A 25,419-nucleotide genomic window follows, 5' to 3' on the forward strand; every position below is an offset into this window, starting at 1 on the left:
TAAAAACATATAAAATTATGAAAGGGATAGATAAGATAGAGGCCTGAAAGTTTTTTCCTACTGGTAGGCGAGACTAGAACTAGGGGACATTGCCTCAGGATTCAGTAAATTTAGGGTGGAGATGAGGAGGAACTGTTTTTCCCAAAGAGTGGGGTATCTGTGGAATTCTCTGCCCAATGAAGCAGTACAGGCTACTTCAGTAAATATAAGAAAATTTTGGATAGATTTTTACATAGTAGGGGAATTAAGGGTTCTGGGGAAAGGCAGGTAGGTGAAGATGAGTCCATGGTCAGATCAGCCATGATCTTATTGAATGGTGGAGCATGCCCGATGGGCCAGATGGCCTACACATGCTCCTATTTCTTATATTCTCTGGTAATGTCATCATACCCCACTATTCAATAAATTTGTTAATAAAACAAAAATAATAATTTATGATGATTCTGGGCATCGATGACCACTTTATATCAGTCACTTTGAGAAAAAAGAACAAATAAATCTTCTGTACCAGTGTGGAGGAAAATATTGTGAGTTAAAGATTTTGATAGAAAAAGATTTAATATTGGCTTTTTGAGTATGGAAACTAGGTTGCAGCTTAGTTTGCAATAGATATGGCCTTGGATCTCAGCAAAGTTGACTCTTAGAATAAATACTTGCAGTTGCTTTTCTTGTAAGAATTAGACTCAAGGATATGAGACAAACTGTTTGTTAATATAAATTTGTACACAGGACTGAATTTTTAATTTTTGGCTTTTGCTATGTGTACAGTTTATCACAAGAGAACAGCATGTGAACCTAGCTTATCTTTTCTAATTCACAATGTTAACCGAATAGTCTTTACTTTTGCAATCCATTTGTACATGCATAAAAGGAGCTTGCTCTCTGTAATATTTGGTGTTTGAAACCGACTGTTAGAGGCTCCACTCTTGATAATATCATGAATAAAGTTCTCTTTATTTTGAAATCCAAGTCTAATTGACTTCCAATCAATTTAAATTGAATTTCCTTCACAACCAGAAACAGTGCAGTGTAATCATAGAAATATCAAGTTCAGCTTAATGTTTGACCATATAACCTTAAACTGAAGACACAGCAGCAGTGAGAGTTTTTTTTACAGTTTGAACCACACATTAAAAGTACAATTTAGCTTTTGTCAATCTATTTCAACAATAGGCATTATATTCAGTTGGCAAGGGAGACCCTTATCCTGACTTTATCCAGAATACAGGGGGTACCTGCCCCAGAAGAGATCCCAATGATCCATAACTCTGAATCCCTGCCCCCTGCACCAGTTCCTCAGCTGCGCATTCACCTCCCAGATCATTACATTTTTAATCTCACTGGCATGCAGCACAGGCAGCAATCCAGAGGTTACTACCCTGGAGGGCCGGTTTCTCAGCTTTCTACCTAGGCCCCTAAAATCTCTCTTCAGGATCTCCTCACCTTGTCTATCTATGCCATTGGTATCAGTAAGCACCTAGACTTCTGGCTGCTCACCCTCGCCGTCGAGAATGCCGTGAGCCCAGTCTGAGACACCACTGACCCATGCACCAGGGAGGCAACATACCATCTGGGTATCTTTTTTGCACCCACAGAATCTTGTTTCTGGTCCTCTGACTAGAGAATCTCCTATCAACACTGCAGTCCTCTTCACCCCTCTGCTCCTCTGAACTGCAACATCAGACTCAATGCCAGAGACCCGGTCACTGTAGGTAGGTAGTCCCCCTCAAGTGTATCTAAAGTTTTATGCCTATTATTGAGGAAAATGACCACAGGGATACTCTGCACTGGCTGTGCATTTATCTTCCTTCTCCTGACAGTCACCCAGTTACATGTCACCCTTCCTGAGGAATCCCTCCTTGCTGATTGGCCATGTCGCAACTCAGAGAAATTGCCACAAAGCTCTGCCTTTTAAACCTTGTTTGTGGACCTAATTGTCAAAGGTAGCTCTTTTTGCACATTCCTTCTCCATTGATTGGTCGCCGCTTAACTCCCTTTCTCTATCGGTTCCCTTCTCCTGATCCGCTTCTCCATCTGCTCCCTCCTTGATCTCCTTCTCCATCCATTCCGCCCAATCGCATTCTCCATCCATCCCCCAATGCCCCTTCTCCACCCACTCACACAAACCCCTTCTCTATCTGTCCCCCCAATCTGCTTCTACATCTGTACCCCCATTCCCCTTCTCCATCCATCCTTGATCCCCTTCTTCAACCATTCCCTCAATCTGCTTCTCCATCTGTACCAGCCATTCTCCTTCTACATCTGTCCCCTTTTCCCTTTACTCATCCCCCAATCCCCTTCTCTATCCAACTCCTGAAACCATTCTCTGTCACCCTGACTTCGTTCTCCATCCCAACAATTCCCTTCTCTGTCTGTCCCCAATCCCCTTCTCCAACCATCCCCAATCTCCTTCGCCAGCCATCCCCTGATCCCCTTCTCCATTCATCCTCCAATCCACTTCTACATCTACACCCTCAAATCCCCTTCTCCGTCCATCATCCCAATCTCCGTCTCCGTCCGTCACCTCAATCCCCATGTCCAACTATCCCCCGATCCTCTTCTCCATCCGTCACCCCAATCCCTTTCTCCATCCATCACCACAATCCCTTTCTCCATCCATCACCACAATCCCTTTCTCCATCTGTCACCATAATCCCACTTTCCATCATCTGTACCCGATTCCCTTCTTCATCCATCCCCTTGATCCCCTTCTCCATCCATCCCTCTGATCCCCTTCTCCATCCATCACCCTGATCCCCTTCTCCATCCATCCCCCTGATCCCCTTCTCCATCCATCTCCTTGATCCCCTTCTCCATCCATCCCCGATCCCCTTCTCCATCGGTCCCCCTGTCCTCTTCTCCATCCATCCCCCTGTCCCCTTCTCCATCTCCCTGATCCCATTCTCCATCCATCCGCCTGTCCCCTTCTCCATCCATCTCCCTGATCCCATTCTCCATCCATCCCCCAATCCCCTTCTTCATTTGTCCCCTTCTCCATCCATCACCCTGATCCCCTTCTCCATCCATCTCCCTGATCCCATTCTCCATCCATTCCCCAATCCCCTTCTCCATTTGTCCCCTTCTCCATCCATCCCCCGATCCCCTTCTCCATCCATCTCCTTGATCCCCTTCTCCATCCATCCCCTTGATCCCCTTCTCCATCCATCCCCCTGATCCCCTTCTCCATCCATCACCCTGATCGCCTTCTCCATCCATCACCCTGATCCCCTTCTTCATCCATCCCCCGATCCCCTTCTCCATCCATCCCCCGATCCCCTTCTCCATCCATCCCCCTGATCCCCTTCTCCATCTGTCCCCTGTCTCCTTCTCCATCCATCCCCGATCCCCTTCTCCATCGGTCCCCCTGTCCTCTTCTCCATCCATCCCCCTGTCCCCTTCTCCATCTCCCTGATCCCATTCTCCATCCATCCGCCTGTCCCCTTCTCCATCCATCTCCCTGATCCCATTCTCCATCCATCCCCCAATCCCCTTCTTCATTTGTCCCCTTCTCCATCCATCACCCTGATCCCCTTCTCCATCCATATCCCTGATCCCATTCTCCATCCATTCCCCAATCTCCTTCTCCATTTGTCCCCTTCTCCATCCATCCCCCTGATCCCCTTCTCCATCCATCCCCCTGATCCCCTTCTCCATCCATCACCCTGATCCTCTTCTCCCGCCTCGCCATCTGTCCTCCAATCCACTTCCATATCTGTAAACCCGATCCCCTTCTCCATCTATTTCCCTGATCCCCTTCTCTGTTTCCCCAATCCCCTTTCAATCCATCTCCCTGATCCAGTTCTCCACCTGTCTCCTCCTTCTGGATTCTTGTAGGGTCTTGACCTGAAATCTTGACTCTTTACTCCTCTCCATAGATGCTGCCTGACCTGCTGAGATCCTCCAGCATTTTGTATGTTTTTTTACTGGAATCTTAGTAGTGTGCAGAATCAGAGAGGTCTTGGGGTCCATGTCTATAGATCCCTGAAAGTTGGTGCACAAGTTGATAAGGTCGTCAAGAAGGCGTATTGTTCTTCATTAGTTGGTAGATTGAGTTCAAGAGCTGCAAGGTGATGTTGCATCTCTTTAAAACCACTAGACTGTGCTTGGAATATTCTGTTCAGTCTAGTCACCTTATAAGAAGGATGTGGAAGGTTTAGGGAGGATTCAGTGGAGATTTAGCAGGATGCTGTCTAGATTAGACAACATGTCTTATAAGGATAGTTTGAGTGTGCTATGGCTTCTGTCTTTGGAGTGAAGAAGGAAGAGAAATGATGATTGAGGTGTACAAGATGATGAGAGGCATAGATCAAGTAGATAACCAGAAATTCTTTCCCAGAGTGAAATAGCTAATAGGAGGGGGCATAATTTTAAGATTATTGGAGGAAACATAGGGATTTCAGAGGTGAGTTGTTTTACACAGGCGTTAGTGGGTGTATTGAACACACAGCTAGGGGTGGTGGTAGAGGCAGATACATTAGGGACATTTATGAAACTTAGATAGGCACATGGAGATAAAAAATATGGATGTTCATGTAGGAGGGAAGGATTAGATTGGCCTTAGAGTAGGGTTTAAGGTCAGCACAACATCTTGGGATGAGGAACCTGTACTGTCCTGTAGTCTTCTATGTTTTATGTTATTTAAAAAGCAAAAACAAAACGTGGATGCTAGAAATCTACAATCGGAACAGACAACAAAAGTACTCGATAAGGCAATATCTGAGAACTATAACACCAGCAAAGTCTCTTTTTAATATTAATTTCTAAAATCGAATGCCTAGAAAATGACTGTAAATTTTTCCTGTGATCTGCTACAAGTTGTGTACCCTGAGTTACTGCTGTTTGGGCAATGGAGATCTGCCCTAACAGAATTTCACAAATCCCTACCAGAAAATTTGAGATATAAATAAAACTTCACTCCTGAAGAATTTTATGGAATAAAAATACAAAATGTGGAATAAAAACAACAAATAATTTCAATTGCTTTTGTAGAATTTCAATTCACCTTTCTTGATGCCAGATGGGGTGGTTTGAGTATCTCAGAAACTGCTAATCTGGGAGTTCCAGCCACACACTCTCCGGAGTTTACAAAGAATGGTGCAAAAACTAACAAAAAAAAATCCAGTCAGTGGCAGATCTCTGAGTGAAAACACCCTGTTAATTAGAGGTCAGCAGAGAATGCCCAGACTAGTTCAAGCTGACACAAAGGTGACAGTAACTCAGGTAACCATGCATTACAATGGTGGTGTGCAGAAGAGCATCTGTATGCACAGCATGTCAAACTTTAAAGTGCATGTGCTACAGCAGCTGAAGACCATGGACACACACTCAGTGGCAACTTTATGAGGTATCTGTGGCCACTGAGAAAAACATCTCATAGGTATGGATCTCCACTTAAAACAAGGGAATCATGGGAGGGGAGGAGGAAGGGTTTGGATTATGGAAAATTGCAACACGAATGGTTTTCTAGGAAGATCCATTAAGAACATCTATTAAGCCGACTGTTGGAAGAGAAAACACTTAGCTGTGCTCAGTTTGGGGACCAGGAAAGAAGTCATTTCTTCATTCTATGATTTTGTTTTGCTCCCTCTTCATACAACAGCTTAATAATAAAGTTAAGTGGGAAAAGAAAATGAACTATTGTCTATTGAGCTGTAATAAAACCTGATACAAATGTAGTAGTTGAAAGCCTCTTCTCTGCCAGTATTGTCTATTGTTGTTCCTTTTGCTTAGAACAGCTAAATTATCAGAATTTTTCCCATCACTGCAGGACTTAAACTGGATAGAGTCATAGAGCACAATGTAACAGACACAGACCCTTTGACCCATCTTGTCCATGCCAGACTTGTCTTCAGTCTAGTCCTATCTACCTGCAACCAGGCAATAGTTCTATATTCCTCTCATCCATGTATCTATCCAAAGTTTTCTTAAATGTTACACTGGAACTTGCAACTACCACTTCCACTGTCCGTTCGTCCCGCACTTGCACGACCCTTTGAATAAAGTTGTTCCCCTTAAATACTTTGTATTTCACCTTTCAGCCTGAACCTATGACCTCATGTGCTAGTCTTGCCCAGCCTCAGAGGTACTACACATGCATTCACACTATCTACCCTCACTCTCCTGCACCTCAGTGAATGAACTTCAAACCTATTCAACTTTTCCCTATAACTCAAGTCCTCAAGTTGAGGCAACATCATTATAAATTTTTTCTACAGTCTTTCAGTTTATTGATATCTTTGCTGAAGGGAGATGACCAGAACGGCATACAGTACTCCAAATTCAACCTCACCAATGCCTTATACAAACTCAACATAACATCTCAACGCCGGTGCTCAGTGCCATGATTTATGAAGGCCAATATATCACTTTCAGGGAATTATGGATCTGTTTTCCTTGGTCTGTTTGTTTTACCACATAACTCAGTGCCGTATCATTCACTGTCTAAGTCATTCCCTTTCTCACATGTCTGCATTAAATCCACTTTCCTAGTTGGTCCAGATCAGTTCACAAGCTTTGATAGTCTTTCTTGCTGTCCACTATGCCTCCAATCATAATGCCATCCACAATTTGCTGATCCAGTTTATCACATTATCATCTAAATCATTACTATAGATGATAAGCAACAATGGATACAGCAATTCCCATGGCACACCACTGTTCACAGGCCTCTAGTTGGAGAGACAACCATGGGAAGACATGCTAGTGAAGTGGTTAGCACAATGCTATTACAATGCCAGCTGTAAAACTGGGACTCAATTCCTGCTGCTGTCAGTAAAGAGTTTGTACTTTTTCTCTGTGACCACACGGATTTCCCCTGGGTGCTTCAGTTTCCTCTCACATTCCAAAAAGACAAATGTGTAGTTAGTGAGTTGGGGGTATGTTAGGTGGACAGCAACAGTGTGGCAACACTTGCCGATTTAATTTGATGCACATGGCACACTTCATCATATGCTTTGTTGTACCTGTGACGAATAAAGTCAATCTTTATCTACTACTGCTCTCTAGCAATGACAAATCCTTCATCCTGAATGCTAAATGATTTAACCTCCATGCAGACCTTGCTAAAGTCCATGTAGACAAAGACCACTAACTTTTTTTTCATCAAAATTCTTGATAACCTCCTCAAAGAAGATCTATAAGATTGGACGAATTCTGCACCCTCTTCAGCTTAATTATACCATTTCTCACAGCATTCACACTTACATCTCGAATTTATAACGCTGAGGGCTTAAGGCGCATGGGAACATCACAATCTGCATGCTCCCTTTCAAGTTGCAAACCATCCTGACTCAGAAATATATTTCTATTCCTTCATCGTCTATAGGAGGCTTAAATTTTGGAACTCCCTCTCCAACAACATTGAAGAACTAACATAAAAGCTTGAAGAAAGTGGCTCATCACCATTTCCTAAAGGGCATTTAAGAATGGGGAATAAATGTTATCCTTTGCTGTGATCTTTGGATGCTGAAAATGAATGAATACATAAAAGAGGCTTTTTTTTCTAAAATATTCAAGAAAACCAAAATTAAATAGTTGAAATTAATTGTCTTGCACTTTCTTTATTGATAGTCTGAGAAAGACAATAGTTAGATCAATACAACCTTCCATACTTGACATGCAAACACTAAAGTGCTTGTTACAGTTATATTAGCAGACAATTCGTCATGAAGGTCTTCACAAAGAGTAGTTAGAGAGATGGTAATATCAGTCTGAAAAACATTTGGCTGAATTGACATGTTTCATAATGTTTTAGTCAGAGAAGGAGAAAAAAATTGAAGCTATTATTCCTTCTAGTTATTCTGATCTGACTAAAACATCCAGCTTAGACTGTTTTTGAAAACATGACTTCTGCGCTATGTCATATAATTGCATAAGAGAGCAAAGTACTGTAACAAACTGTAATGAATACTAAGGTGCTTGCAGATATTTATATCAAACACCCTAATGATTGGTAAATCTATAGCATAATACAACAACAAAAGTATTAGACAATATTGGTAAGGATCAGTGGATGGTGATCAGAGCCAATAGCTTTCAATGCCTCTTTTCATCAGTCTTTAGAATTCGTTGACCAATCAAATGGAAGATAAACAATTTTGACTTTTCTATGGTCTAGGAGTTCTTTCAGTGCTCTCTTCTTTGGTGAATCTTGTAGATGCTCAAACACCCATTTCAGCAACTGTACAAATGATCAAATTACAAATACATTCAACCAGATAATATAGTGCTTTCAGGAATATTTTAGTTTCAATTGTAGAAATAAATAAGGGTGAAGAAAGTTTAATCTTTGAGAAGTTATCACTTTTTTGTCAGTGAGAAATTACCTTTTTAATAGAGCCTTATCACTTCAGGACAACTGAGAACTTGACATCCAATCAGTTTCCTTTTAAGTTTAAATGCATACATGCAATCTGCTGATATGTACACAAAATCTTGAAAATTGAACCAATTAATTTATATGCTCAATAATAGAGTGATTGTGAAAATCAAGGTGAATTTATATGCTTTTTTAAAATAATGGAATTGATTACTTTCTATGTGACAGTCCTTTAGAATCTATCCACGGTGCCAGTAACATCTTCAAAATATTCTATTAGATTTATCAAACATATTTCTTTTCCTAGAACATTGTTGTTACATGATGGTTTTCTATGTGTCTTGTTACCATGTTCTCAATGATCAACCATAAAGCCTGTGTTTCTTCATGGTCACTGAGTTTAATACCTGGAACTCCACAACCAAAAGCACTGTGGAAATACCTTCACCAGAAGGGCTGCAGCTGTTTAACACTACCTACTCAACAGCAATTAGATAAGCAACAAATTCTGGCCTTGCTAGCAATGCTCCAATCCTGTAATATGAACAAAAGATAAAGGATTTATCTGCTCCTATTTCTTACGTTCTTATGATTGGGAACCAGAGGGCACACCCTTAGAATAGAGCGATGTCCAATTAGATCCAAGATGAGGAAGAATTTCTTTAGCCAGAGGGTAGTGAACCTGCGGAACTCATTCACACAGAAAGCTGTGGAGGCCAAGTCATTGCATAGATTGAAAGCAAAGGTTGATAAGTTCTTGATTAGTTAGGGGGTCAAAGGTTACAGGGAGATGGCAAGGGAATGGGGTTAATGGAGATAATAAAACAGCCATGATGGAATAGTGCAGCAGACTCGATGGGCAAAATGGCCTAATTCTGTTCCTGTGTCTTCTGATTGCAGTACTTGGCCAAACATGGGTGTCAAGTGACCTAGTGAAAATTACATTTTCTATCTTGGTACAGTGGAAGTCATAGAGTCATACAGCACAGAAACAGGCCATCAGATCATGCTGACCATCAAGTCCTGTCTAGTCTAATCCTTTACCAGCACTTCATAGACTGTTGTGCCTAGACATTTCAAGCGCTCATCCATATGTGTCTTAAATGTTGGGAAGGTAATGCCTTCTCAGACAATGCCTTCCAGATTTTAACCACCTTTAGGTGAAAAAATATATTCATTCAATCTCTTTGTCATCTTAAGTCTGTGCTGTCTGGTTTTGGACATCTCTGTCATGGGGAGCAGTTTTTCACCCTCTCTCCTACCATTGCCTAGACTGGCTGGTGGTACAGTGGCATCAGTGCCGGACTTCAGAGCAAAGACTCCCGAGTTCTTGCATGCTTTCCATCCATGCTGGGTTGAGAGTTGAGCTAGCAACTTGGCTAGCTCAACTCGTATGACAAACAAGAAAGCCTGTTGTGACGGCATCCCATTAAGGGAGTTAACGGCTTTCTTCTTCTTCTCCTTCCTACCATCGCCTGCCACAGTTCTGCACACCTCAGTTGTGTGCAAGGAAAACAAATCCACCCTACCCATTCTCTCCTTATGGTTGAAACATTTTATTCCAGGCAACATCTCAGTGAATCTTCTCTCCAGTCCAATCACATCCAATGACCTGACTGCACACAATATTCCAGCTGTGGTCTAAACAATGCCATATAAAGTTGTACCAGGACCTCCCTGCTTTGTGTAATCTATGCCACAGCTAATGAAGACAAGCATCCTGTATGCCTTCTTCACCACCCCATCTATTTGTGCTGCCATGTTCAGGAAACTTTGGACTTGTACACCAAAGTTGTACAAGTGATGTTGTGGGGATAGAACTGGATTCCCTGATGTTGATGTCTGAAAAGAGGATGCTGTCCAAGTTGCATGCCATCTTGGACAATGTCTCCCATCCACTCCATAATGTACTGGTTAGGCACAGGAGTACGTTCAGCCAGAGACTCATTCCACCGAGATGCAACACTGAATGTCATAGGAAGTTATTCCTGCCAGTGGCCATCAAACTTTACAGCTCCTCCCTCAGAGTGTCAGACACTCTGAGGCAGTAGACTGGTCCTGGACTTATTTCCACTTGGCATGATTTACTTATTATCATTTAATTATTTCTGGTTTTATTTTGCTATATTTCTATTCTATTATTGGTTGGTGCAACAGTAACGAAACCCAGTTTCCCTCGGGATCAATAAAGTATGTCTGTCTGTCTGTCAAAGTCCCTTTGTACCTCTAAACTCCCTGGAGCCCAGTCATTGATTGTATACGTCCCACCCTTATTAGTCCTAACAGGCTAACACGTATAAAATTTCATCTGCTTATTATCTTACTGATTACCATCTGATTAATATCATTCTGTAGGCTAGAACAAACTTATAACTATCAAGTTCTGAAAAGCTCGAATTCTAAGGTTGGTGTCATTAATAATTAATCCATGGTACCTTAAAATGAAGCCATGGACTACAAATCATGCTAAATAAGTTAATGACAGTTTGTCTATCCACATTATTTTTGACAACGGACTCATTCCAAAGGGTTGAAAAATTACAATTCTTCAGGATGTGACCATCATTCACCACCCAATCTAATTAACTCTGGAAAAAAAAGTGACGGCATTAAATTCTCAGTGTTTGTTTCTAGGTCGGTATACTGTGTGACTTGGTGGAGAAAATGTAGGGGATGGTGTTCCCATGCACTTGGCTGTTCTCTCATTCTTGATGGATCAGGTTATGGGCTTAGATGGTATGCTGAGGTTGAAACAAGTGAATACTTAAAGTTGTTACAAACCCCGTAACTGGGTCACTTACCAGCAAAGATAGAGAGGTCCATTGAAGTCTGATGGTACTATTTTTAACAGTATTTATTGATAAAGGGGCACAAAATAAGATCAATGCAAACATACAGATAATATACGTCGTCAATAGTAAATCTAAAAGTGCGGGTATAATAATAATCAATAAGAAATAGCTCTATCGTTGTCTAGGGGATAATGTATTGTCCGATGGAAATATAAAAGTCACTGTTAGTTCGTTCAAGCTGCAGCGATTTGGGTTTGAGAGAGAGACGGGTTAAACTTGCCCAGTTCTTGGATGATGCCAATCCTTCGAGTCTTTTGGGAGTTGGTTTCCCCGTTGTTAGCTAAAAGCTGTTTTTCCATGGTAAGGGCACCGGGTTTCCGGGGCAAAATGTAACCGAACGCACGTAGCCTCCCACCGGCTTCCGCTATCATGGGATCGCTCCACAGACCGTCTTTTATCCTGACTCCCAGGGTCGCAGATGTCAATCAGGTTGGGGGTGATGCAATCCCTCCCTCAACCAGCCCACTTTGCCCGAGGGCTTCCACATAGCACAGTAGTGCAATACACAAGTTCATCTACAAGAGACAATGGCCGTGTCCCGTTGCTTTATATCGCCGGGGAACGAGACATTCCGCATGTCTCTCTCTCATTCCCTGGGTCTCCTGACCTAAATCAATAGTGATCTTGCGATTCTCACAAAGGAGGGGGCTATCCCGCACCCTTCGGCCCCTCAGAGCTGTGGTACATTCATAACAGAGTGGTAATTAGTGTGCCAATTAAAGGGAATGTTTTGGGTGAGTTAGTGTGCAGATTTGAACTAACTTTTTCCATTTTTATTACTTTTAAGCTAATTGCTACCAACAGTTACCTTCATGGAAGGTTAAGTATCTTCCATTATTAAAACCGTGAAATACGATTATTTTTTCTTAATTGAGTCTATGTTAATTTTGAACAATTTAATCAATAAATTGATACAGGTAAAAATTGTCTTAAACCATGATGCTTTATAAAAATCTTATAGTTTGTCATCAATTGATTCAAGAGCATAGTTTGGAAGTCAACATGAATATTTTACCTTCTCATTTGTTCCGCCAAAATCAATCTTATATCGTTTAAAAATTTGACTGAGACCAACTTCCTTTCTCGATACATTGATTTGGCAGCCATCAGCACAATCAAGAAAAGCTTCAGCTGAAATCTTTAGCTGATTGTCAACATCCTGGAATTGGGGATTAAAGCACAGTTTTGGTTGCAAAGTTCTCCATCATCTGTTTTCTGTTATCCATCCAAATTTATTTTGGCAGCTTTGACTTGCATCTGAAAGTCATGTATCTGCAAGTAGTCTAAAATAACTACTTATACATGCCTATAAATAATACAGGCTCTGGAACCCCTTCAGGAAGTTACTCATTTTGGACAGGATTTCAGGTGTACCATGGACTGTGAGAAACTAATTGCCTATAGGAAACTCACTTATCTACGGCACAGAAAAGAATAGAGCTTGATTTCACCTTCAGTCAATACATGGGAATGTACAATCCTGTCAGAAGCCATTCAGAAGCCCGGAAAGGCCTTGGCCTTCAGTGACTTTGGGACCCAATGGTTATTTATACCCAAGCTGATATCAGCTAACATGATGAAAAAGAAATCAGTATGAAATTTTGGGCAAATTATATATTCCTTTATAGATACACTTTAAAATGAGCCTAGACATTCTGTGAACAATCTCCAAACTTTTTTAAACATTAGATTATATTAGAGTAGATTCAACTTTATTGTCATTGTGCCAAGTACAGATACAAAGCCAATGAAATGCAATTAGCATCTAAGCAGAAGTGCAAAAGAATAGTGTTATTTACAAAATAACTGTGAATAAAATATAAGTGCTACAGCACACAAATATAAAAGTACTGAGACAGTACAATATGGGTGTAATACTGCTTAGCTCTGTGATGTGAGGTTCGGCAGGGTCACAGCCTCAGGGAAGAAGCTCTTTCTGTGCCTGCTGGTGTGGGAGCAGAGGCTCCTGTAGTGCCTACCGGATGGAAGGAGAGTAAAAAGTCCATGGTTAGGGTGAGATGCATCCTTGATAATGCTTTTCACCCTGCCCAGGCAGCGTTTATGGTAGATGTTCTCAATGGTGAGCAATTGGGTGCCGATAATCCATTGGGCAGTTTTCACCACCCACTGGAGTGCTTTGCAGTCTGATACGGGACAATTGCCATACCACACTGAGATGCAGTTGGTGAGTATGCTCTCAATGGTACAGCTGTAAAAGTCCGTCAGTATCCTGGGACAGAGGTGAGCTTTCTCGATGCTCCTCAGGAAATAAAGGCACTGTTGCACCTTTCTGATCAGGATGGAGGAGTTCAGGGACCAAGTGAGATCAGTAGAAATGTGGACACCAAGGAATTTGAAGCTTGATACACGCTCTAATACAGCTCCGTTGATGTAGATGGGGACATGAGTGTGGCTCCCAGCATGCTTGAAGTCCACAATGATCTCCTTGGTCTTCTGGGTGTTAAGGGCCAGGTTGTTACAACATAGCTCATTTTTGAGTTCATCAGCTAATGAGTTCAAGTTAGCTAGAGGAGCAAATATCTCCTGCAACACCCAAAATGCTGGAGGAGCCCAGAGGGTCAGGCAGCATTTATATCAGTCAACATTTCAATCTGAGACCCTTCACCTGCACTGAAAGATACAGGGGAGATAGCCACCATAAAGAGATGGAGGGAAGGGTGAAGCAAGAGCTGGCAAATGGATCCATTTGTGGAGGTGTGACAGGCAGATAGGGGAGTGGAGATTGGAAATAGCACCAGAAATACTTTAGATCTTGGCTGGAACCAAACTGGGAGGCCTGAAAGTGGAGTTGGGAGGTACAACAAGACAAGATGGCAGTTCAAAGGAAAGACATGTTTTAGTAGTGAGTCTGGGTGATAGTGTGGATGAAGAAGGGGAGCAGTGAGACAGGGTCTTACAGACCTAATGGCAAAGAGAGGAGGAGAACTTCTTCAAAGTGGGCATACCTCGAAGAGACTTTGTAGGGGTGCAACAAAATTCAGACGTAAGAACCTGGAGCAACACACAAAGTTCATTCAACATTTTACGTTTGACTCCAATTTTCAGCACTCGCATTCTTTTTGTCATGAGAAAATATATCCTGCTGGCCCATTATTTGCCCTTCTTTGTCAATTAGGCCATCAAGTATAGTCTTAAACTTTCCATCACATCAGAATATAATTTAAAATGTCAAAATAATAATATCCTGATAGCATCAAATCATATGGAAAGAGAAAAGGCAGTCATTTATGAGATTTTAAAATTACAACATAAAGTAAGTCGATAAAATGCCTCCTAAATGATGATGGAGATGACACCAGAAAGTGAAAACTTTTGAATGTTCAAAGTTTAAAGATCAAAGTAAATTTAATCATCGAAGTATACTACCAGGAGTTTTTTTTTGCAGGCAACCATAGTGGAACAAAAAGTATAATAGAATCAATAAATAAACTGTACACAAGCACTGACAAACAACCAATGTGCAAAAGAAGGCAATCTGTGCAAATACAAAAGAGTTAATAATCAATAAATAAGATTGAGCACATAAGTTGTAGAGTTCTTGAAAGTGAGTCCATAGGTTGTGGAATCAGTTCAGAGAACATGGTTTAAAATGGTAATTGGAACAAACCTCAGCAGTGTAAATCTTGATTGGAGGACAGCTAATTGCTCCATAGTTCAAAGCAAAATGAATAAGAGGTTCTACCTCCTCCAATGCAGCCTGAAAAATTAAAGAAAGTGTTACAGTGCATTTCACAAAGTGTCAAGGGCAGAGGGAGCTGATGAATGATTAAAATGCCAAGTAATTAGACCCTCAAGGTCATGCTTTAGGAATGAATTGATCTGTTGCTCAAAGCAATTGATCAATCTTCTTTTGATAACCTTACTGAAGAGGAGTCTCCATCATGAACAATAAGCACAGTAAGTAATATTTAAAACTCATCATCTCACTTCACTGGTAAGTAGATTTAAGCCCCTTGACCTCTGAGTCCATGGCAAAAGAAAGAAATAAAAAGTAATAATAATAAGTAAATAAGCAATAAATATCCAGAACATGAAATGAAGAGTCCTTGAAAGTGAGTGCAAAGGTTGTGGAAACAGTTCAATGATAGGGCAAGTAAAGTTAAATGAAGTTATCCCCTTTGGTTCAAGAATCTGATGGTTGAGGGGTGATAACTGTTTGAACCTTGTGGTATGAATCTTGAGGCTCCTGTAGCTTTTGCTGGCAGCCGTGAGAAGAAACCTGACCTGTGTGGTGAAATTTGCTGAAGATGGATGCAACTTTCCTGCAACAATGCTCCATATAGATGTGCTGAGTGGTGGAGAGGGCTTTACCTGTTTTAGCGCTAGACAATGGCGGTTCAATTCTACTCTACTTCAGGACTTAAACATTGTTAACTTTATTAAAGAACAAATTGCCTTTTTCTTTTCAACTAACTTTACGGAAGAAATTTACTGTGGGATATTTTGGGATACTTTAAAAGTATACATCCATGGCCAAATTATATCATATTCTGTTGGATTGAAAAAATTAATTAATAATGAAATATGTACATTGGTTGATAAGATTAAAGAAATTGATAAAAAATATTCTGCTGCTCCTAATCTGGGGCTTTATAAAAATAGAGTTGAACTTCAGTTTGTTATTAACACTCCCGATTGAAAATCAATTACTTAAAACTAAGAGTCATTTTATATATATGGTGATAAATCAGATAAATTATTGGCCGACCAATTGAAAATTGCTTCGGCTAAATGTCAGATTATTAAAGTTAGTAAATGGGATGGTATTTTTGATGATTGACCATGATGAAATTAATAAATCTTTTCAAGAATTCTATACCTCTTTATACCAATTAGAATTATGATTCTATCATAATGCATGAATTTTTAAGGAAATTGAATATTCTGAAATTACCACTTAATGAATGTTTAGCATTAGATGCTCCCATCAAGGAAGAAGAAATAAAGAAAGCAGTCTCTTTGATGAATTCTGGTAAAGCACCTGCTTTGGATGAGTATACAGTAGAATTTTTAAAACTCTTTTCAAATCTACTTTCTCCTTGGTTAGGTAGAATCTTTTAGGATGCCTTATTTCACAGTCCTTTTATGAAGCATCTATTTCTTTAATTCATAAAAAAAGATAAAGACCCCACTGAATATGCATCATATAGACCTATATCCTTGTTGAATGTGGACTCCAAAATCTTTTCCAAAATATTGGCAATTAGATTGGAAAATGTATTGCCACAAATTGTCTCTGATGACCAGACAGGATTTATTAAAAATCGTTACTTGTATTTTAATGTTAGGAGGTTAATGAATATTGTATATACTTCTTCATCTAAAACTTCAGAACGTGTTATTTCACTTGATGCCAAGAAGGCATTTGATAGAGTTGAATGGGAATATTTATTTAACACTCTTGAGAAATTAAATTTTATCCCAAAGTTTATATCTTGGATTAAATTGATATATCATACACTTTTGGCTTCTGTACTTACCAATAATCAGAGGTCCCCCTTTTTCAGGCTTTTTCAAGGCACTAGACAGGGCTGTCTTTTAAGTCCCTTTGCCTTGGAGCCCTTGGCAATCGCTCTTCATCATTCACCCAATATATTTGGCATTATTCGTGGGAATGGGATACATAAGGTATCACTATATGCAGATAACCTGTTACTATATATCTCTAACCCAGAGAAGTCCATCCCTGCAATAATATCACTACTTGCTCAGTTTAGTAGTTTTTCTGGTTATAAATTGAATCTTAATAAGAGTGACTTTTCCCATTAAGTATTCAAGTCCCAATCTATAGACAATCACCATTCAGACTGGTTACTGATTACTTCACTTCTTTGGGTGTTAAAATTACTAAGAAGCATAAGGATTTATTTAAAGTTAACTTTTTCCCTTAATTGATCATGTTAAACAACTGCTTACTAAATGGTCCCCATTGTCCTTATATTGGTAGAATTAATTCTATTAAGATGATTATTTTACCTAAATTTCTGTATCTATTACAGGTGGTACCAATTTTCATTACTAAATCCTTTTTTGATATTTTTGGATCTAAAATTTCTTCACATATATGGCAGAATAAAAATCCTAGGTTAAGTAAGAAATATTTACAGAAATCAAAAAAGGATGGTGTTTGGAATTGCCGAACTTAAGATTCTATTATTGGGCAATTAATATTCGATACTTAACGTTCTGGACACAAAATTTGGATGAAATTCATTGTCCACGATGGGTGAACCTCGTGTGCGAGTCTGTACAGGAGTTGTCATTGGTTTCTATTTTAGGGGCCTTGCTTCCCTTTGAACTTACTAAACTGAATAAACAAATGAATAATCCAATAACTAAACATACACTATGAATATGTTTTCAATTTTGTAATTTTTTTTGGATTGAATAAATTTATCCTATTAAGTCTTATTATATCTATTTTTTTCTTTGAACCATTCAGAATTAATCAAGCTTTCCTTTTATGGAAAACAAAGGGAATGACATGTTTTCATGACTTATTCATGGATAACTGCCTCATGTCTTTTGAACAGTTGTTTAATATATATAATTGGCCTTGATCACATTTTTTCAGATATTTAAAGATTAGAAACTTTTTGAATATTATTTTACCTACTTTTCCGATATTACAGCAAACTGAAATTACAGAAAAAAATAGGTTTAAACCCGTATCAGAAGAGTTTAATAGCAATTAATAATGATTTGATTAAGAAAATACTTCTGGGTACATCTGATAAAATTACGAATGAATGGGAAAGAGAACATCAGGTACTTTTACCTACAGAGAAATGGGAGAAAATTCTCCAACTAAACACTTCTTCATGTGTGCTATACATGCTTTGATACAATTTAAGGTGGTTCATAGGGCCCATGTGTCCAAGGATAAGTTAGCTCGTTTTTATTGCCATATAAATCCTGTTTGTCACAGATGTAAGTCTATGGTAGCTTCCTTGACACATATGTTCTGGTCTTGTCCTCTTTTGGAAAAATATTGGAACGATATTTTTGATATTATTTCAGCAATTTTGCATATTGATTTACAACCTCATCCTATCACTGCCATTTTTGGATTACCAGTGAAAGTCTCTAGTCAATTATCCCCCTCAGCTTGCCATTTGACTGCATTTGTTACATTAATAGCCAGAAGATCCATTTTATTTAAATGGAAAGATTCTAATCCCCCTACTACATTTCAATGGTTTTCCCAAATTATAACATGTTTAAATTTAGAAAAAATTAGGAGTAGCACTATCGACCCTTCAATTAAATTTGAAGAAATTTGAAGGTCATTTATTCAACATTTTCATATGATATAAGCTGACCTTTTCCAAATCCTTCTCAATAATATTTTGTTCGTGTATAGAGGAGCGGAGTTAATGACAAATAATGATTTTAATTGATGAAACATGGCAGCCCAGCTTTTGTTTTGTTTTATTGTTATTTTGTCTTTTTTTTAGTTTAGGGGGACTTTTTTCTCTTGTAAAAAACCTTTTTTTGAATCTTTTTCATGTTGAGTTACTAAGAAATTGGGAGGCTTAGATTACACATGATACTCGGAGTCTGTTTCTGTATACTTTAACCGTTATTAATGTAATCCCGATCTTTTTGTATCATTATCATTGTTACGTTTATCTACTCGAAACTCAATAGAAAAGATTGATAATGAAAGGGCTTTACCAGTGATAGACTGGGCCATATCCATTACTTTTTGTAGGATTTTCAATTCACAGGGACCAGACTGTGATGCAGCCAGTCAATAGACTTCTCCACACATCTATAGAAGTTTGTCAAAGTTCTAATCTCCCAATGAGAATCGGTTTATGGATCATGGACCACAAAACAAATTTCTAACATTTGCATTATCATACATATACCCAAAAACTCCCATGCAGATTGATTCAGTTTTTAAATAATAAAATTGTTGAGTTTTTGGTTTAGCTAAGTTGTGAAACTGTATTTGTAAAACAGTGACAAAACACAAAATGCTGGAGGAACTCAACAGACCAGGCAGCATCTACAGAAAAGAAGACAGTTGACATTTCGGGCCAAGACCCTTCATCGGCCCAGAGTGTTGACTGTGCTCTTTTCCATAGATGCTGCCTGGCCTTCTGAGTTCCTCCAGCATTTTGTCTGTGTGTTGCTTGATTTTCCAGCATCTGCAGATTTTTTCTTGTTTGTGTTTTAAAACAGTGAAATTAGTTTATACCAAAGATTGTATTATAGAGTATAGTTGAAATTAATTTTCTGTTCAATGGTCACGTAGAGCCTTTATAAAAATCCACTTTGCATTGGGAAATAAATTTGAAACTCTGTGCAAAATAGAAGAAAGTTTAATACATTTAATTATTACAGATTCTATGTAGTATTGCCTTAAAGAGCCAAATAAGTATGGCACTCTTAAAGACTAGCTTTCTAAGTAAGTTATGATCGTTTATTGTTTAAAGTATTCAATCAATGGTGATTTGAAATTTTTTATAAGCCCAATAGTTCAAGCACTTCCACCATTACCAGATTTTTTTTTTAGAAAAGTTGCTCATATATTTGCCAAATTTTCTTTTGATTTTCAGCAAGATTTTTGCTGTAATGGTTTGATGGGACAGTTACAATCCAGACAAAGTAAAAACATATATTCCTGATGATACCTAGACCTTCTTATAAGATTGAGGCTTGAGGAAAACATAACAAAGACTAGGATTTTCAATCAAAGAAGACAATTCACCCAAAAGTTTAAGTGCTGGAATAACTGTTATAATTATTTTAAGGACATTAATCAACAGAGTTAACTTATTTATATAAATTCAGCAGTATATTCAAGCAGCAAAGCAACCTTAAGACGTGGATCATTGTTTGAGAATGGTTTTGTAACTTGAGCTGGACCTTTCCGATTACCACGAAGTACACCATTCTGAATATCATTCAGCGAAAGCACCTTTCCACCAATCTTGTAACTTATGGAATTAAAAAACTGAAACGGTACAAAATTGATTTGAGAGGACATTATTATAGACATAAATCAAATAAAAAAGTATCCACTTTAGAAAACTCCTCAAAATAAATGATTATATTTCTTTTAATATGGCATTTGATCTGTTCAATATCTTCATAATTTGATAATTTGAAAGAGATGTTTAAAATTACAGCAAGACTAGATGAAGTAAATAAAGAGAAATTGTTTCTAATGGCTGTTATTTCAATAACCCAGGAAAAAGATTTATCTCAATTAAAAAAAAGGTCTGGAGGTGTCCTTTATGCAATAAATAGTTAGGATTTCAAATGCACTAACTATTACAGACTGCAAGATAAAGTTTTAGCTATCACCTTCAAAAGGTAATGAACATAAGGAAGAATTATATGGGGGGAGAAAAACAAATGATGGAGTCTTTATATATTAAGTTTCAAAACACTGACAAAGGCTTGATGGGCCACCATTTGGCTATTTTGTCCCTTTAATAAACTATGTAAATGACAGTTAAAATGGTTGCCAGAAAATACGGAGGAATCTAGATTGGCTGGGCTAGTGGATTGAGGAATGGCAAATGGAGTTTAATTTAGATAAGTACAAGGTGTCACATTTTGGGAAGACATACCAGGGTAGGAATTTTACAGTGAATGGTAAGGCCCCAGGAGCACTGTAGTACCAAGGCACTTAGGAGTAGATAGATTGCAGAAATTGGCATCATGTGTAGACAGGGAAGTAAAGGTGGCTTTGAGCACCCTTGCTTTCATCAGTCAGGGCCTTGAGTATAAAGTTAGGATGTTATTTTGTAGTTGTACAAGTCATAGATGAAGGCATACAGTATTTGAAAGATTGTGTTCAGTTTTGGTGGCTCTACTGTTGGAAAGATACCATTAATTGGAAGGTGTACAGAAAAGATTAACAAGAATGCTACTTGGACTTGAGGGACTGAGTTATAGAAAGAAGATTGGGAGATTAGATCTTTATTCATTAGAAAACAGATGAGTGAGAGGGTGATCTTATAGAGGTGTATAACATCATGATGGGCATTGATAGGGTTAATGCACTCAGTCTTTTTTTCCCAGGGATGAGGGAATCAAGAACTATAGAGACCATACTTTTAAGGTGAGAGGGAACAGATTAAATAGGAACCTAAGGGGCAACTTTTTCACCTAAGGGGTGGTCTTTATATGGAATGAGCTGCCAGAAGAAGTGATTGAGATGGGTACTGTATATTAAGAACATCTAAAAGGCGCTTGGGGAATTACATGGATAGGAAGGGTTTCGGAAGGTTCAGGACAAAAATAGGCAAAAGGAACTTGCTTAAGTGAGAACTTGGCTGGCATGGGCCAAGTGGGCCGAAGGGCTTGATTCTGTGCTATTTGCTCCATGACTTTATAAATACTAACCCTAAAAGTTTGGATAAAGAAAACATCACTTGTCTCTTTACTGGAAACTTGAACTAAATGTTTTCTCTTTATCCCAGTCCTGGAGAACGTGGTTTCAACTTAGAACATTACTCAGTTTCTCTTTCCACAGGTGCAACCTGATCTGCTGAGGGTCAAATCACAGACCCTGCGGAGTGTCCCTGGTTCTTATTGATTTTTACATCATTTCCTGATCCTACTCGCACATGAACTCATTCTAGGAAGCAGCCTCTCTATGTAAGAAGCAGTATCCATGTGCTCAGAACAAGTAAAATCTACAAGTTTGCCATCTTACCTTATATCTTTGTGGTGCATTTCTCGGAGGTCCGCTCTTAATATTCCCATGAATGACTAACATATTGTACAGATTGATGAAGAATGCCAGTTTCTTTATCCTACTGAGACTGCTAATATCTAGATGCTGCAGTTGTGTTGTATGTTGACAATACTCCTCAAAAGTTGGACTTGCAGCCATGGATTTATAATCTACTATCTACAATAAAGAAAAGTGAAATTGTTAATTATAATTTTGGACATATCAGCAACTAAGAAACCTATGTTTACTCTGTCATCAAACCAAATGGGTTGAAGCTAACGATAAAATAATGACAAGAATCAGTAAAATTTAAAGAGCTGTTTAGCTCTTTATTTCACGAAGGTTGAAGTATTAGATAGGAATAGAAAATTTTAAATTGTTGAGCAAAAGAAGAGGATTTTAAAAAGGAAGTATTGACTAACCTTGCCGTCTGATGTAACGTGTGCTGAGAACAACTTTGTAAGTAAATCTTTCATGACCTTCAAATACTGAAAAACTGAAAAATGTGACAGATTATTTCATCACATTACTATTAGAAACAAATATGAGATTCTGCTTCAACAAACCTTACAAACAGGAGTGGATACGGTCCACTTCATCACAGTAAAGCCCTCCCCACCATTGAGCACCCCTACACGATGTGTTGTTGCATGAAAGCAGCATCCATCATCAGGGATCCCCACCACCCAGGGCATACTCTTTTCTTGCCGCTGACTTCATGGAGAAGGGACAGGAGGCTCAGGACTCACACCACCAGGTTTAGGAATAGCTATTACCTCTAAACCATCAGGCTCTTGAACCAAAGAGAATAACTTCACTCAACCTCATTGAAATGCTCCCACAGCCTCTGGGCTCACTTTCAAGGACTTTTCATCTCACATTCTCAATATTTGTTGCTTATTTATTTATTGTTTCTTTTTGTATTTTCACGGTTTCTTGTCTTTTGCACACTAGTTGAACAGGCAAGTTGGTGTGGTCTTTCATTGATTCTATTATAGATTTATTGTGTATGCCCGCAAGAAAATGAATCTCAGGGTTGTAAGTGGTGACATATATGTACTTTGATAATAAATTTACTTTGAACTTTGAACTTTGCTGTTAAAATTAAACTCAAGCTGCTCTCGAAAAGAAGCGGAATTGAGCTTAGTCAGACGTGAAAGAGACAAGTAGAGCTAAATCAGACCTGAAAGGGAGATGGATCTGCAGCCAATGTAAAAGAGACATGGCGGAGCTAAAGATCACATAATAAGAAGAATGAAGGGTGGAAGTGCAAATCACCTGGAAAGGGAGAAAATCAGGTGGGAGATCAAGCGGGTCAGGCATTGAGAAGGCAGAGTCAAGTGCTCAAGCCATCCTGAAAGTGAGAAGGCAGTGATCCGCTGAAATTGGCCTGACAGGGACAAGGCAAAGTGGAGCTCAAAGAGACCGGGAAGTGAGAAAACCAGATGGAGTTAATGTCAACCTGAAAGGGGAAGACAGAGGGGACAATGTAGGGTGAATCACTGACACACTGGACAGCACTAGTTGGCTGATAACCAAGAATGCACAAATATTAAAAGGTCTCTGTGAGGCAGGGAGGGCAGATGCATCAGGATGACCAAGAACACTAGGTGGAGCTCAAGCAGACATGAAAGGACAAATTTTGCACACTGAGGGTGATGTATGTGGAACAAGCTGCCAGAGAAAGTGGTAAAGGTGGGTAGAGGTTTAAAAGATATCCAGATAGGTACATAAACATGAAAAGGTTAGAGGGGTATGGGCCAAACCCACGCAAATTGGTCTAACTCAGGTAGGCAATTTGTCAGCATAGATGATTTGGGCCAAAGGACCTGTTTCTGTGCCATGAATCAACGACTACGCCACTAACACAAGTTAGGAACAAAGAAAATAGATCTACTAATCTGCCAGAATCCCTACCCTGAAGCAATTTTCTGCTTGAAGGTTCAAATCAGAAGAAAAACGGCAGTGGAGAAGGCAAATTTGACAAAGGCTTTTCAATTTTGTTAAGAGTTATCTTTGTGGATATTTGAAAAAGATTGCTGATCCTGTGAAAGCATCTACAAATGAAAAAAGCCAAGTCTATAAAAGATAGCATAACGGATAGTGAAACTCTATTATAGTCGGGGCATTGGAGGTCAGAGTTCATTTCCAGCGCCACCTGTAAGGGGTTTGTATGTTCTCCCCATGACCACGTGGGTTTCTTCCTGGTGCTCCGGTTTCCTCCCACAGTCCAAAGATGTACCAGTGAGTATGCTAATTGGTCATTATAAATTGTCCTGCAGTTAGGCTAGTGCTAAATAGGTGGGTTGCTGGGTGGTATGGCTCTTTTGGGCCCGAAGGGCTCGTTCAGTGCTGTAACTCTAAAAAAATAAATAAAATTGCTCGGTAATCTCCTACTGTTGGTCAAGGACATTGACTATGGTTGAAACAAGAAAGGGAAATATATACATACAATGATAGACAGTGTAATTTCTTATTGGCATTGAAGATGTTTTCCATTATTATTATTATTATAGGATGTGGAAAGTGTCATTAACATTTACTACCGAAAGTAGTCAGGTACATTGGATGTTGTCTATTTAAATTATACATTCTGGTGGTGATCTTCCATGGAACAGAAGCAGAAAAGGAATAAAATGCTACATACCCGAAGAGGCATTATATTGTGCTGCAGCTTTGGCATTTAATGAAGCAACGGAGTCATGCTCCACCAATCTGTACAGAGCATTGCTGTCTTCAAATTCTTTTACAGCCAAAGGATTTAAAAACCTTCTATTTGTCAGATCTCTTCCCAAGTCAATCGCTGCAGATTTGTCTATATTAAAATACAGATCAAAGGCCAAAAAAGGATGAGTACTCCTTATAGATATGTTTACTAATCAAAACAACTAGTCAGAAGTTACTTAGAACTTGTATTTTAAAAAGAAGTTCAGTTTTCTTCTACTCTGCTGTAAGGCACACAGCATCAAAGTAGTTCTAAAGTCCTGTTACCTTTTATAAATAATAAGGATAAACTTTCCTCATTATAGCCCCACCACTATCAAATATAATTCTCTCAACAACCGTTTTCCTATCTCATGGCTCATCCTGTATTAAAGAAAAACCTTTGAATCTCATACTTCTCAAAGATGGAATTGAGATACTTGGAGTAGGGTAGGAAAGCAAAATAGTGTTACACAATCAGCAAAAGGGAGACCAGGGCACTGGCTGCCAGTGGGAATGTGATTTCCTTGTGCCCCTTGCCAACTAGCCCAAGATTTTCCCTCCCTATCCATCTGGTGATCTATTATTCCCACCCCTTGATCTTTTCTGTTCAGGCTGAGACCCCTTTCTCTCTCCCTTTCTCAGTGAAGCCAATGTTCTGTTCCTTAGACCCTGCCTCATTCCCTCCATTCCTTTCCTCCACCTACTCTCCTGTCTCCAGCTTCTAACACACAGCGGATCACCAAGACCTTGCCAAACACCCGTCTAGACAACTCCTGGGAGAGGAACAGAGAGAAAAAATACTTCCCATTATATTAGACAGAATC

The 25,419-nt window shown here is 39.2% G+C and overlaps 1 protein-coding gene across 1 annotated transcript in view; it reads right to left on the reverse strand.

The window, feature by feature from the left end:
- Positions 1-7,665: 7,665 nt before the first annotated feature.
- The window catches only part of LOC132392389 (uncharacterized), a 34,279-nt gene continuing 16,525 nt past the window's right edge, over positions 7,666-25,419 (reverse strand). The window contains exons 6-12 of the mRNA XM_059966210.1: positions 24,537-24,704; positions 22,312-22,385; positions 21,869-22,066; positions 20,018-20,155; positions 14,798-14,887; positions 12,185-12,328; positions 7,666-8,179 (exon numbers count right to left, since the gene is read on the reverse strand). Of these exons, the coding sequence (XP_059822193.1) occupies positions 8,051-8,179; positions 12,185-12,328; positions 14,798-14,887; positions 20,018-20,155; positions 21,869-22,066; positions 22,312-22,385; positions 24,537-24,704 (941 nt within the window). The 3' untranslated portion in view covers positions 7,666-8,050. The remainder of the gene's footprint in view (positions 8,180-12,184; positions 12,329-14,797; positions 14,888-20,017; positions 20,156-21,868; positions 22,067-22,311; positions 22,386-24,536; positions 24,705-25,419) is intronic.

Source organism: Hypanus sabinus, chromosome 4 (genome assembly GCF_030144855.1).
Source record: "Hypanus sabinus isolate sHypSab1 chromosome 4, sHypSab1.hap1, whole genome shotgun sequence".
Taxonomy (NCBI): Eukaryota; Metazoa; Chordata; class Chondrichthyes; order Myliobatiformes; family Dasyatidae; genus Hypanus; species Hypanus sabinus.